The following is a 14,051-nucleotide window of genomic DNA, read 5'->3' as shown; positions in this document are numbered from 1 at the left end:
ATCCCTGGCTGACTCCGGTCAATGAAGTAGGCCTACATACAGGGCTTTTAAGTGGTTTAAAGAAAACAAATGTGTGGTGGTTGCAGCTGCCACTACATTATAAAAGTTGTAATTATAAAAGAGTTCTACCTTCACGTGACTCAGCCTGGGGCCTGTGTGTGGACTGTGCCAATTGAAGAAGCAGATTTTCTTTATGGAAACAACTGGAGCCCCCCCTCCCCTTTACCTCCCCCTCAGCTGTGTGTGTGTGTGTGTGTGTGTGTGTGTGAGAGAGTGTTGCCACATTCTGTGACAGAAATAAGCAACACGGTCTATGAAAAAAAGCCACATGAGCACTTTAAACCTATTAATTACAAGCTTGTGAGCTTGTAGATCTGCTATTTTCAAACAATTTTTTTTTTTAAAGCAAAACATTTGGAATATTTTTTGAAACATTTTGGCAACACAAATCTGGTGCAGTGGACACTGGCACAAAATATTTTTAGATGAGAGGGGGGGGTTCTGTGGACAAATACACATTAATGTGGGGGTCCTTGATATGATCGAGAACCACTGGTTTAAACAACATTTAGGAAGCAAGCCCAAATAAGCAACTAACAATAATATTTACAAGCAACTTTACAGAAAAAGAAGCTCAAATAAGCAGATATGGCAACGTGTGTGTGTGTGTGTGTGTGGGGGGGGGATTGATTTGCTCCATATGGTGCAGTTTGACATGGTACCCCTGCAGTCAGTCAGATCATGGGGGCGGGGGCTCGGCGTAGTATTTTGTCCGTCTTGAAACTTGATTCAGAAGTTGAGGATACTGTCTGGAAGGAGACAAAAAGGAAAGAGAGGGGGAGGGAGAGCCTGAGCAGCGGATCAGACCCAACTGGACTGTTCTTTTTTCTGCAACTCAAGTCAAATCCCCTGCAACGTACAAAGTAAGTTTATATTATAAGAAATCTTTTTTTTAAATAGAGTAGGGGGGAAAAGTGGTATCTATGTTCCATGCTGCTGTGTTCATTCTCTAAAGTATTTTATCACCCTCTGCAGTCTGACAATAATTAACTGTTAATTTCTGACCTTTGAATGGTTTACAGTCAGCGATATATTTTGTAGCTTTGCATAAACCATTTCCACCTGGGGTTATTTATATATATTGTGTATGGTTATTGAAATCATCAAAGGATCTCAAACTTTGTGTTTTCTATAACAAAGATAATTAAAGGTTGTCTTAAAGCCAAAGCAGAGTGTGGGGGGGGGGTTCTCTACGCGCGACCACCAGAAAGACGCACGTTGGACCGCGCCGCGTTTTCTATCCCCGATTACCGCAAAAAAAGACCGATCTGCAAGCTCACCATTGCGTGCGTCAGCGATGCGTCGTGAGCTTGTAGATCAGCTTTTTTTTGTTGTGTGCGCGAAACAGTCGGACGACAGAGAGACAGCATTTTTCTCCATCCACGCTGGATCAGTGGAGATTTATCTCTCTTTTACTTTATACCTAATGGTCTAAACTGTAATGTAAAGTCTATACATGGTATGAAGTGGTGTTTTGTTTGGATTATGGATCCCCGCAGTGACGTTTAGAGCACTGTTTCTCAAACAGTATGTCGGGACCCATTTATTTTTGTTGCCTACTTTTTGATTTAATTATTATTTCAAAATATTTTCTTAAAAATCCTAAAAAATGCTACAAAAATGATGTCATGAATTAAAAACAAATTCAATGATTTTTCAATAAATAAATAAAAAAATCTAAGAAATCCCATGAATTAGAAAACAAAAGAAGTAGTGAAAATAGCCGAACGCGGCGCGAAGCTTCTTGTTGTGATCTTGCAGATCTGCTATTTTCACTAGCGTGGGTCCTGGGGAGACATCACATTTCTCTTTTGGGTCTCGAGCTAAAAGGTTTGGGAGCCAGTGGTTTAGAGACTATAGGCTCTTCAGATCATCATCAGGGCCCCTGCATCAGCATGGCTGCTCCAGGCAGAAAAGTCCTGCTTTCTCTGCTAATTCAATCCCCAGATGTTTAAGAGATCCAAGTCTGGCACATGGAGGAGGAGGAGAGAGAGGGGGGGGGGGGGCAGACGCTTTGAAATACAAATAAAAACTCAACGTGGTTAAATATTTCCTGTTGTTGTGACTGATTGCGTTTTCGGACCAAGACTAGACCAGTGGTTCCCAAGCGTTTTAGCTCGAGAAATATTTGTTTTGGTTGCTTTAAAAAAATGTAAGAAACAAAAAGTTAACGGATATTTAGGGACGACCCACAAATGAGTCCCGACCCAGTGTTTGGGAACCAGTGGACTAGAGTTAGTAGACTATACGTTTGAACGTTAGTGAAGTGAACTAGGCTACTAGTGTAGCCTACATTTGAAAACGTTATAGATAGTGTATATAGGCTTACTAGGCTATTCACTCATTTTCATTTTGGGTAAAATACTAGCCTTGGATCAAGACTATCATAGATGTATTTTATCGAGTATGACTTTTACTTTCGTATAGATAATTATGCTAATGTCAAAATAGATCAAATACATCTATGATAGTTGATACAAGGCTAGCACAATGTGTGACCTAATTTTCATGGATGGACCTTTACAAACCTATAAAAAATACAACAATTTTGTGTTGTCCTGCTGCACTGGTAACAGAATAATCATAATCAAACAATTGTTTTTCCAATTGTTGGGAAACCTTACTGGGAATCAAAATGCAAGATTTCCATATAGGCATACTTCACATAATAGGCCTACAAGTTGGCTCCTCAATGTTGCGACAAGATAAAATGGCAAAAAAAAAAATATATATATAGTAATAACAGTATTAAAGAGTAGGCTACAACGTAATAATAATATATTATATCCAACCTGTACAAGTTCAACATTTTTTTTAAATATAATCCAACTCTGTTTTTTATTACCACTTGCTGACTGTGTTCAATTCTTTATCATTAGCTTTAAGAAAGTGTTGTTTGAAGGTTTGGGCTGGATTGTAAAGATATTGAAACGGTGAAATGGTGCATTTTATGAAAGCTTCATTATGGGCTCCTTGAGTTTTGTGGTGTTTTACTTTATTATTGACTGCTTTCTAGTTCTTTCTAGTTTCTAATTCTAAGCCAGTGATGAAGGCATATTGTGAACACAGTGTGCATAGGAAGTATTATATTCTTTGTTATAAATTATTCTCCCTTCGATGGGGTTCTCTTCTAGTGATTTAAAAAAAAGTCTCCAGCTCTTCAGAAAATACCTTTTCATGTGGGATACCAATTTCATCCAATCAGAATAGAGAACTCATTTACAATTGAAATTGAAAGCGATGACCAGACACACAAAATTGGAACAGTAGCACAAGCTTATATTTGTGGGGTTACAACCTGATCTTTTGTTTACTAAAGAGAGCTAGGGAGACCCCTGAACAAATACTATAGCAATGCAATTTTACTTCATCTGCTATTCCGGAGCCGGGTCAACAGTTCCAACAGAGAGTTCCAGACTTCCCTTTCCCGGGCCACATTAGCCACTTCATTCTGGGGGATCTACGCTGTCCTGGGATAATCCCCCCATCTGGTCCTTGGTGTGCCTCGAGGACATCCCTAAGGAGACGCACAGGAAGCATTTATAATATTAGATGCTCAAACAACCTTTTTAACTGGCTCCTTTCCACGTAAAGGAGCAGTGGCTCTACTCTGAGTCTCTTCCGGGCCCGGATGACTGAATTTCTCACCCTAGCCCTAAGGGAGATGCCAGCCACCCTCCTAAAAGCAGACCCCTAGCGCATTAAAAAAATTCAATTTCTCTACAAGAACTATTCAATTCTATTTTATTATTTCCTTCTCCTCTCAGGTGTGTACGTGGGTTCGTGTGGGTGTGACTATGAGCTCCGCGGGACGCCAGGTCGCTAGCCCTCCTCAGGATGGGAAAGAGATCGACAGCGTCAAGGAGTCCATCAGTGACATCATCAACCAGCTCCAGGACATCGACCCGGCGCGCCTGTCCTTCTCTCCCTTCCTGGACCTGGACACCCAGATCTCCCTGGCCCCCGTGTCCGACAGCCCCGAGTCCTCCGTGGAGGAGCTGCACTCGCCCTCCTCGCCCCCGCACTCCGCCACGGGCTCCCAGCATTCCCTGGACGCCCTGCCAGTGGCACCCCACCAAGCAGCAGGGACCAACCTGCACAAGAGTGAGTTAACGGGAGAGCTGTTGTTGTTTGTATTGTTGCAGAACCTGACCAATGCCATATTTTTGGGTCCGATGCCGATCCCGAGTTCTAGACGACCAAATACCGATGTGTTGACTGATATTTTTGTTAAAAAGAACAAAATCTATTCTAATAAATTTGAAAATAATAGATTTGAGTACAGTTTTACAAAAATAGAACATTCCAAAATAGCAGATCTACAAGCTCACAATGCGTCACATTGCTATTTTTGAACAATTTTTGAAAATATTTGGGACACAATCAGGACACATCAGCTGCATAATCCAATCCCGATTTTAGTCAAAAAAAGTCAAATAATTATATATCATTCAAACCGATATATATCGTACTTTTATAGCGAAAGATATTATCTCCGGTTCTAGTTGATTAATTTTGTACTTTTAAAAACAAAACAAGTTGGCACCAAAGTGCTTTTCAGAATTGGTTATAAAATATTAACGCAATAACAGAAACGCAAGAATTAAACAAAAACACAGTGTAGAGTATACTGTACGGTACACCCTAACATATCACCTAACATAAATACATCCATCCCAATCTGCACATAAATATAACTTGACTACACAAATAAGTTAGATTTGAGAAGAAGCAGCTGCGCTGGAACGATATAAAATGCTAGAGAGTAGAAATGGGTTTCAAACGGTTCTCAACCACATAAAACCTAGCATTACCAGAATGACCAGCTGCATGTTTGGAATACCAGACCACTCTCATTCATTATGCAGGAGAAGAAGACAGTGTTCATCAAACAGAGCAGTGAGTGAGTGAGTGAGTGAGTGAGTGAGTGAGTGAGTGAGTGAGTGAGTGAGTGAGTGAGTGAGTGAGTGAGTGAGTGAGTGAGTGAGTGAGTGAGTGAGTGAGTGAGTGAGTGAGTGGGCGAATTAATGAATGACAAGAGGTTTGTGTGATCAGTGGCGGAAAAAATACTCTATTTCTTTACTTGAGTAAAAGTATCAATACTACAATGTAGAAACACTCTACATTGCAAGTAAAAGTCTGGTAATCAAAAGTTACTTGAGTAAAAGTACCAAAGTATTGGTATCAAAATATACTAGTACCAAAAGTAAAAGTACTCATTATGCAGAATGTCCCGTTTCACAAGGTATCATATGTATAAAATGTATTTAAAAATAGCAGATCTACAAGCTCACAACGCGTGCATTACGACACGTTGTGAGCTTGTAGATCGGCTATTTTCAAATAGACAAAGTTTAAATAGGGCTGAAGTGGTTAATGTATGTTTTGTAATAATAATTGAGATAATCTGAGATATAGCGGAGTAGAAGTAAGTACTGAAAATTGGAAATACTCCAGTAAAGTACTTTACTTACTAAATGTACTTTACACCACTGCCGAAAATCCTCCTAGAAAACACAGAGAGGCGTAGAAATCAGAGGGTGTTTGTAGTGACTTAACCACATGAACCCAACGTCCCTATTCTGAGGGGAAACATTCAGCAAAAATAGCAGATCTAGAGGCCCGAGCTTGAAGATTGGTTATTTTCGGCGAAGAGATTGGGTTTAGAGGTGGAAAAAAGGAGGGGGTCTAGTATAGACCCCTGGGGGATTCCGGTCAATGTATATAGGTTTTATGTGGCTAAACGGCCTAATAGTTCCGTGAAGAGATAAGCAACAGAGAGAGAATGTGGGAGCAGGAAGGTGGATGCTTTAAATAGTATGGTTTTGACTGCAGCATTCAATTAAAAATCTATCCATATTTTGGGCATAGCATTATAGGCGAAAAGTTTATAAAAACTAGAGAAAATAGCCAATCTACAAGCTCACAATGTGTCGCCATGCGACGTGTTGTGAGTTTGTAGATTTAATTGGCAATTTCCCCTCTTTTTTGCATGACAAGGTTAAATGAATCAAAAAAGTAATCAACAGAATAATTGCTAAGAAAATAATCGATAGTTGTAGCCCTTTTTAAATGTGCTTCCTGTGTGCTTGCTTGCCAGGCTGTGAACCATGCCCTCCACCGCAGCAGCCCAGCGTCAAGCCAACAGAGGAGCCAGGATCCGACGGGGGGAAGGAGAACGAGCAGGGAGCTCTGGATGATGGAACTCCTCCCGGCACGATCCCATCCAGCTTGGAAGGCGCCGCGGAAAACTGCAGCAGCACTCCCAATCGCAGCCTTAACCCTCGCCCGGCCCCTGACGCAGTCATTCCCAACGGCACAGACGCGGCGAGATGGAGCCCCGAGTCCACCGCCCTGGACTCCACCACAGCCGACGAGGGCCGTCCGTTGATAGGCGGGCCGGCGGAGAGCGTGGAGCTGACGGTGTGGGGCCCGGATATGCAGGGGGGGACGGGGACTTGTGAGGAGGACGAGGTGGAGGCCGCGGAGAGCCAGCGGCCACCGCGTTGCTGCTGTCGATGTTGCGGCGGGGGGCGTGTTCCGGCTCTGTGCTCCGTCCTGGCCTCCCTCCTCTGCTCGGTGGGGATTCTCTATGCACTCTATTTCTACGTTCCCATTCGACCGCCGGACTGTCCTGACCTGTCCAGTCGCCTGGTGTTCACTCTGTGCTGCTGCGCCGTGGCAGCGCTGCCCATCCTGCTGGGTAGGTCTGCAATCACCTCACTATCACTCTATTCAATACAGTTAAAGGGCAACAGAGTTGAACATTCCCTGGTGGTTTGAAAATGTGATTCAAATGCGATTTCTAAAGATGTGTCTCAGCCTGGACGCTTTGACACTGAAGCCTTGATTTATACTTTGTCTTACAATAGTGTTGCTCGCCGGAAATAGCTGATCTACAAGCTACGCATCACTCTCCAATTCGTTGTGAGCTTGTAGATCTGCTATGTTCGTACTACAGAGTATGAATTAGGCATTACTCATGCCTATGTTGTTACTTCGTTACCAGAGCAACCCATGTATATAGATCGACGATGTCTGAATAAACAAATCCGATCTAATCACTTACGAATAACTAACTAGGTCAGATTTGACAAAGAAATCATTCGCCTGCAGTCTGAACAAAGCCTTATGCAATGCGTTATGAGCTTGTAGATCAGCTGTGTGCGGTGGTGCACGACATGCAGCCACGTATAAATCAAACATTATTGAGGAGATTATCTTTAAGAATAATAAGTGACCAATTCATTGGCCACGTAGAGTAGTTGTACCAAAAGTTTGATTGATTGATTGATTGAATACTTTATTAGACAGAATTGTAAACAGCACGAGGTACTGTCAGACATTTGGGCCAAAAGGATAACACAAAAAAGTCCTGGGGACATGTTTCCATTGTGGTCCTAATAAGCTGACTTGGTGGTGTTGATACAGAATAACTGTAGGCTATAGGAAAAAAACAAACTCGATTCAAAGGTATAATGTAGAGCTTAATGCAAGGGTGCTATAACTTCAAAACTCGCATGTTCTGTATAATCTGAGTATCACTATTATAAATATTCAGATTATAAATCACTTTTTCATGCCTACGTTCATAGAAGGTCCACAGAAGCAAGCAATAGGACGATACAATAGGTGCACAATGTACTTATCGCATCAGTCAAGTGAAAATATACCTCACATTTTGTCACAAACAACCTCTATAGTCCCTTCCCTAGTTCCCTTCATATTAAAAAAAGATAAAGATTAACAGGAGATTTCAGGTTGTCTAGCCTCCATGTCGTGGAATGTCTGAATGTCTCGTCTCTCTCTTTAATTGCGTACTCTCTCGACCTCAAGGCAGCACGGAGAGCGTTGTACTGGCCCGGCCCTACTGGAGACGACCATCATTTCCTTTCTTTGATCTGGAGCTTTAAATGGAAACTACAATGAGAGGGAGGCTAGTTATGTCGTCTCGCTGGTTTTGTCCTCATTAAGTATTTTAATCATCTGCCAACTAACCTGTAACCATAAGGACAGGGCGAGGAGAGTCAAAAACATCACAAGCAAAGCACACAGCGTGTTCAGAAACGTGCCTGCAAACTCAACATTGGCAGGGCATATCCCAGGTACCAAAATGCACTCCAAAGTACCCTCTCACTCAAGAGCGCCGATTTATGTCCGCGATATTGGGTGCGCAACACACGTTTGAATATTTCTTTCCGGGTTTGTTACCTTTTTGTTACTTTAAGCGGTTAATTTGGTTAATTTGGTACAAAAAATGTACTCCATGAAGTGCAGATGTCGGAGTTTTCTTTTTTTTTGTGATGGTGCTCGTCATTTCTCCTGGGTGCTTTAGCCCCGAGGCACCCACAGTATCGGCGCCCTTGCTCTCACTAATTCTTCAAGAAAGAGCAGTGGTTCTCAACCTGTGGGTGGTCGGAACCCCCAGGGGGTCCCCACAAGATTTTAGGGGGGTCCCCAGATGACAGTGAAGTGATGCAATTTAAGGACTTTTAAGACCTTTTAATACCTCAACAAAAGAAGAAGAAAGAAAAGAAAAATACCATTACTGCATCAAAAGTAATAACAAACTACGTCATGTGAGCTTGCAGATATTGCAATATTTATCTGTGAAACCGAGTCAAAATGCATCAACTCCTACATTCCAAGTGCTTGTCAGAGTGGGGGGTCCCCAGTTCAAATATGATTATTTTGGATGGTCACGGCCTGAAAAGGTTGAGAACCACTGGTTTAGGGATTTTGCCCTGGTTCTTATGGATTCCCCAGGCAGAACCTGGCTGCTCCCCACCAGAACCGAGGAAAAAAAACATATCGGCAAACCAGAAACAGCACTCAGCTGCAGATCCCCAAAACAAAAAGTAAAAGTTACGAAAAATCACCCATCCCATTCCTCACAACTTCAAGTCTTTTAAAATGCCAAATAGAATGTACTTTATTATTATTTTAGGAATTTAGGGTATTCATCTGTAGATAGTATGTACAGAGGTGTTTCATCCTCTCTTTTCTTTTTATTCATGGCCACTCTAAATATTCACGTATTTCAGTTTTGTAAACTGCCATGCGAGTATGAATAAACAAAACATACTTAAACATGTCATCTGAAGGCGTAGCTACATTAAACAATCAAATAAAACCCGGCAACATGCATGAGCAGGCTGTATTTGTGCACAGGCTCTATTATCACTGGCAGTTTTTATGCAAATCGGGACATTAAAAGGCAAAGTATGCCGTCAGACAGGATATCAAGTGTAGCCGGGACTCTGAAGTTGGAGCTGTTTGTGGAAAGGCTGCGTTTCAAGACGCTAATGTGATTTATTGCTCCTCTCTTCTTCTTCCCGTCCTGCTGTCCTCCCAATCCACGCAGCGATGCTGGCGGGCGCAGTGTGCCAGTTCTGCACTGCTTCCCTGGATCCGGTGGAACGTATTTTTTTGCCAATCACATTTGAACCACATTCCTAGGTGGTTTGAAATGTGATTCAAATATGATTTCTAAAGATGTGTCTCAGTCTGGACACTCTGACAATGTGAAGCCTGATTCATACTGTCTTACAACTGTGTTGCTCACCAGAAATAGCAGATCAACAAGCTATGACCTTGTTGATCTGCAATTTTCGGCAAGCGACACCAGCGTGCGACAAACGACTATGTCATTTCGTTGTTAACACAGCAGCCAATGCAGACAGGTCGACAATGTCTGAATACCCAAATCCGATCTGATCACTTCCAAATAATAGTGTGGACAGTCCGGCCTAAATATCAGATTTGAGAAACAAATAAGATTTGCCTGCAGCCTGAATAAAGCCTTAGTGTATGCTAATGTGACTTATTGCAGGCCACTGGTGGGCTGTGAGTATATAGCAAGTGGGCCCCCAAATATTTGAGCAAAACACTAAGTATTGATAAAATAACATTAAAAATAATTGATGTAAAAAAAGGCTTATCTTTAAAACCTTGAAAATGTTTCATTGTGATACAAGTAAATAAGAACTTAAAGTATACCACGTCGGTTCCATTTATCTAAGCCAGAAACACAATCGATTAAATTATCACCGTACTAATCATGCTCTGAAAATGCACGTGTGACGCGGCCCACCCATCTGACCACTTAACATGGTCAGACGGGTGGGCCGCGAACGCTTTCCAGATGTTCCAAGTGGGTGGGCCCTGATCCAGAAAAGGTCGAGAACCGCTGACTTATCACTCCTCCCTTCCTCCTCCCCCCCCCCGTTGCAGCGATGCTGGCGGGCGCAGTGTGCCAGTTCTGCAGCGCCTCTCTGGATCCGGTGGCGGAGCCGTTCCCGAGGAGGCGGGCCCTTCACAGGCTGTTTGTCACCGCGTCCATGGAGCTGTTCGTCCTGTACGCACTCAACCTGGTGGTCATGGTCGCTCTGCTGCCTGAAGACCAGCTTCGGCTGGTCCCCATGCTGGCTGCCATGTTCGTCCTGGGAAGGTGAGATACAACGAGAGGCCGGGGGGGCAGAGCTAAGCGCTTGTCATATAGCAAACATCCTATAGGGTATAGCAGTGGCATTTTGTGGTTCCACAAATCGAAAGCCCATTCATTTTTCCCATAGAGATTTCCGAAAATATTTATATTAATTATTTTAAGCCTGAAAGCAAGCCATCCAGGCTCCTGGTGATTCATGACCATAAAACATTTGATTCTGTGGAAAATAAATTGAATATTTAATTATATGACATACTATATTCAATGAATACCCTTTGTTTACAAATTATAATCACAGAATCAAATGTTTTATGGCCATGAATCATCAGGAGCCTGGATGGCTATAGGCTTAAAATAATTAATACAAATATTTTCGGAAATCTCTATGGGAAAAATGAATGGGCTTTCAATTTGTGGAACCACAAAATGGCCGCCACTGCTATGCCCTAATACTGCGGTTTTATTGTTTATGTTGTGGGTACGAAACACAGAATTAAAGCGTTGTTATTATTATTATTTTTTTACATATTCTTTTGTGAATAAACAGAAACAACATAGCACGGCAAAACAATTGCAGATCTACAAGCTAACCACACGTCGCAGCGCGACAGTTGTTAGCCGGTAGATGTGTTTTTCTTTTTGGTCTGCCACTGCCGCACAACCAAGTATAAATCCAGAAGAGCCAATTTTATGCAACAGCTTCCATAGTAATGCATAAGAATAAAACACAGGAGATATCAAGAAAGATCACTTACTAGCTCGGTGATTGTAATTTAACCCATTAAAACCGGGAAAGCATCTGTCATTTCAGATTTGAGCAATAGCAACATCAGTTTTTCAAGAACAGTGGTTCTCAAAAATAGCAGATCTACAAGCTCACAGCGTGTCACTTCGTGCCGCGCTGCGTACTTGTACATCTGCTATTTTTGAACATTTTTTAAAGTGTTTGAAAAATGTTGAATACTTTTTAATTGAAGTCTTCTCTTCTGGGGGTCCCTGGCAGGCTGGCACAAAAACATTTTCAGATGGGGGGTCCGCACCCGCGGCCAAATACATATCATTTTGGGGGTCCTTGGCACAAAAATGTTTGAGAACTACTGATTTAGAAGGCATTTGTAGAATCAGACTAGGGTCTTAATGGGCTAACTGTACTTTATGGGCATTAACAGCACATAAGGGGACATGTCTGTGACCAATCAGACTGCTAGGCTGAAACCACCCATTGCATAAAACAGTGGTCCAGAGACCCTCAAGGTTCTTCGAGGGGGTTCCAAATGGACCCTTATAAGGTCTGTAACTCTGTAAGGGTCCATTTGGTTCCATTTGTACACTCTCAGAGTTATGGAGGTCCTTGAAATAAATAAAATAAAACAGTTTGAGAACCACTGGCATGAAGCAAAATCAAACGTTTGTTCTTATTATTATATATATTTTTTAATATTTAGGAAGGACAAGGTACAAAGGTGTTAATGTAAGCTATTGTACAATTAGTCCATGATTGTACTTCCATTTTCCTTTCCCCCCCTATTTTCAGCCCACCCAACTCCCCCTCACCGATCGCCTAATATAGTAACAATTAAAGTACAAGAAAAGTACTATATATAAAAAAAAATGAAGAGTATGATAATAATAATGATAAATAATTATTGGTCTTATTTTTTCTAGATCTGTCTACTGGTTCAGCCTCCACACGTGCAGCTCCTGGCGCGGGTTCGGCTCGGGGTTGACGCTGTTCCCTCTCCTGGCCATGGTGGCTCTCAACCTGTACTGCATGTACAGGCTGGCCTTCAGACAGCCGCTGTTCGGCAGCGGCACACAGGACATCCTCTACAATCAGCCGGCCACGCCCTCTGCCTGGCCGGTGACGACGATGTCACAGAGGAGCCCCGCTGGTAAATAGGACAATGTCCTCCTACCCACGGACATCCTGGACACTCAGTGAAAGGGGAGATAGAGTGCTGCCTTTCAGTTCTTTCAATGGAGGGACAGATCTTTCCAGAAATAGCACCATTCCTGTGGTCTGAAAGCTCAGCGTAGCTACACAGGCTGCCGCTACGCTCCAAAAGCCTGTGACGGCTTAAGTTGTATTTTTGCTCTTCATATACAGGACTCTTTTTTTTGTGTGTTTCTTTTTTATATGTGGATTTGTGCTTATTATCTGAAATGCAACTCCCACTAGTTTGCAGAGGAAGCCTTTGAACAGCGTTCTCGTCTCAAAACGTTTGTCCTTTTAAGCTATTCCAGTGCCTATATTTAAAGTTTTGAACTCTCACGTACTTAAAAGCTCTGCTAAGTATATATGTGGATACACTTTGGTTTGATAAAAAAAATGAGAAGAAAACCCTAGTAAGCAACATTGCTTCCAGGAAAGTTTTATTTTGAAAAAAAAGAAAAGTTTGTAAATGATGAAGGAATAAAAAATAAAATACAAAATAAAACATTGTTACATCTTTTTCAGTCCTCTACAGTTGTTTCTTTGGTCTTTGGGGGTTTTATTTTGGTTTGGTCTTAAAGAACTTAGTGCTGTTAGAAGCCCTCAGCATGGTTCTGGAGTGGCAGAGCAGTAGTCTTGAGACTTGGACTAGAGCCAGACTTAAGTCATGAAAACCACTCCTCGGCTGTGACTTAGTCGTGACTTGACTGCTTTAAAATCTAAAGCAGAGCTGTACACTTTACATTTGGATTCAAGTTGTTCGGAATTTCATTTTAAATTCGTTTTCTGTGGTCTCTAATTTTGAGGTCTATATGATGTTATTTTGAATGGAAAGCACTTTGAGTCAACTTCTGTTGTTTTTAAAAGTGCTATAAATAAGGTGACTTGATTTGATTTGACTCGAATAAGAAAACATTAGGGGCTTGACTTTTGACTTGTCTTGAGACTTGATTTATACAGAAACACTACACCAGCTCAGTGTATTAGTACTCAGGCTGTCACCAAGGGGTAAAGGCTCATTTATTTTTGGCAAGTGAAAAGTAGAAGTTATAGGCATAATATGCTCTGACCTCCGTCAATCATTTGTCCCTGCACTGCTCGGGACCCCTGCTCCTCCCGACCCTCAAGTCTCCCACCTGATGGCTACTGGCTGGCATCCCTCTTTTGGGCAAATTTGTTGTGCAAAAATGTCCAAAACTCGTACTTTTCAGGATTCAAATTCAAAAATAGCAAAAGTAGCAGATCTACAAGATCTTTGATGCTTTTGTGTTAGGCAGTAGTGTGATCAAGTAGGGCATTAATTTACACACAAAAAACGCGTGCGCGCGTGTGTGTGCGCGCGTGCACATAATGCATACATGCATGCATGGGAGGAGCTCACAGACAGTTCCTTGGGGGCTGCATGGCTGGTGGTGGGGACTGTACTATGCTCTGTGTTCCAGAGCCTGAACCCTGAACTTCACCCAGAATCACTTGTACGTTTTTACTTGAGTAAAAGCAGCAATACCACAATATAAATATATTCTGTTAGAAGTAAAATGCTTGTATTAAACATTTCGTAATATTAATCAACATGTATAAAGTAACTTGTAACTAAAGTTGTTTAAATAA

General features: G+C 42.0%; 1 protein-coding gene across 1 annotated transcript; it reads left to right on the top strand.

The window, feature by feature from the left end:
* Positions 1–788: 788 nt before the first annotated feature.
* Positions 789–12,960, top strand: LOC308087553 (uncharacterized protein). Its single transcript, XM_080431504.1, has 5 exons — positions 789–923; positions 3,828–4,164; positions 6,161–6,763; positions 10,294–10,510; positions 12,173–12,960. The coding sequence occupies exons 2-5, from the start codon at positions 3,858–3,860 to the stop codon at positions 12,405–12,407; spliced, it is 1,362 nt and encodes a 453-aa protein (XP_080287630.1). The 5' UTR covers positions 789–923; positions 3,828–3,857; the 3' UTR covers positions 12,408–12,960.
* The last annotated feature ends 1,091 nt before the right edge of the window (positions 12,961–14,051 follow it).

Source organism: Gymnoscopelus braueri (assembly GCF_963280865.1).
Source record: "Gymnoscopelus braueri genome assembly, chromosome: 6".
Classification (NCBI taxonomy): domain Eukaryota; kingdom Metazoa; phylum Chordata; class Actinopteri; order Myctophiformes; family Myctophidae; genus Gymnoscopelus; species Gymnoscopelus braueri.
This window is presented reverse-complemented; position numbering and strand designations above follow the sequence as displayed.

Coding starts and splice junctions, on each gene's coding strand:
- LOC308087553 (XM_080431504.1), top strand. CDS start 3,858: ATGAGCTCCGCGGGACGCCAGGTCGCTAGCCCTCCTCAGGATGGGAAA. Junction 4,165..6,160: donor AGGGACCAACCTGCACAAGA/GTGAGTTAACGG, acceptor CTTGCTTGCCAG/GCTGTGAACCATGCCCTCCA. Junction 6,764..10,293: donor AGCGCTGCCCATCCTGCTGG/GTAGGTCTGCAA, acceptor CCCCCGTTGCAG/CGATGCTGGCGGGCGCAGTG.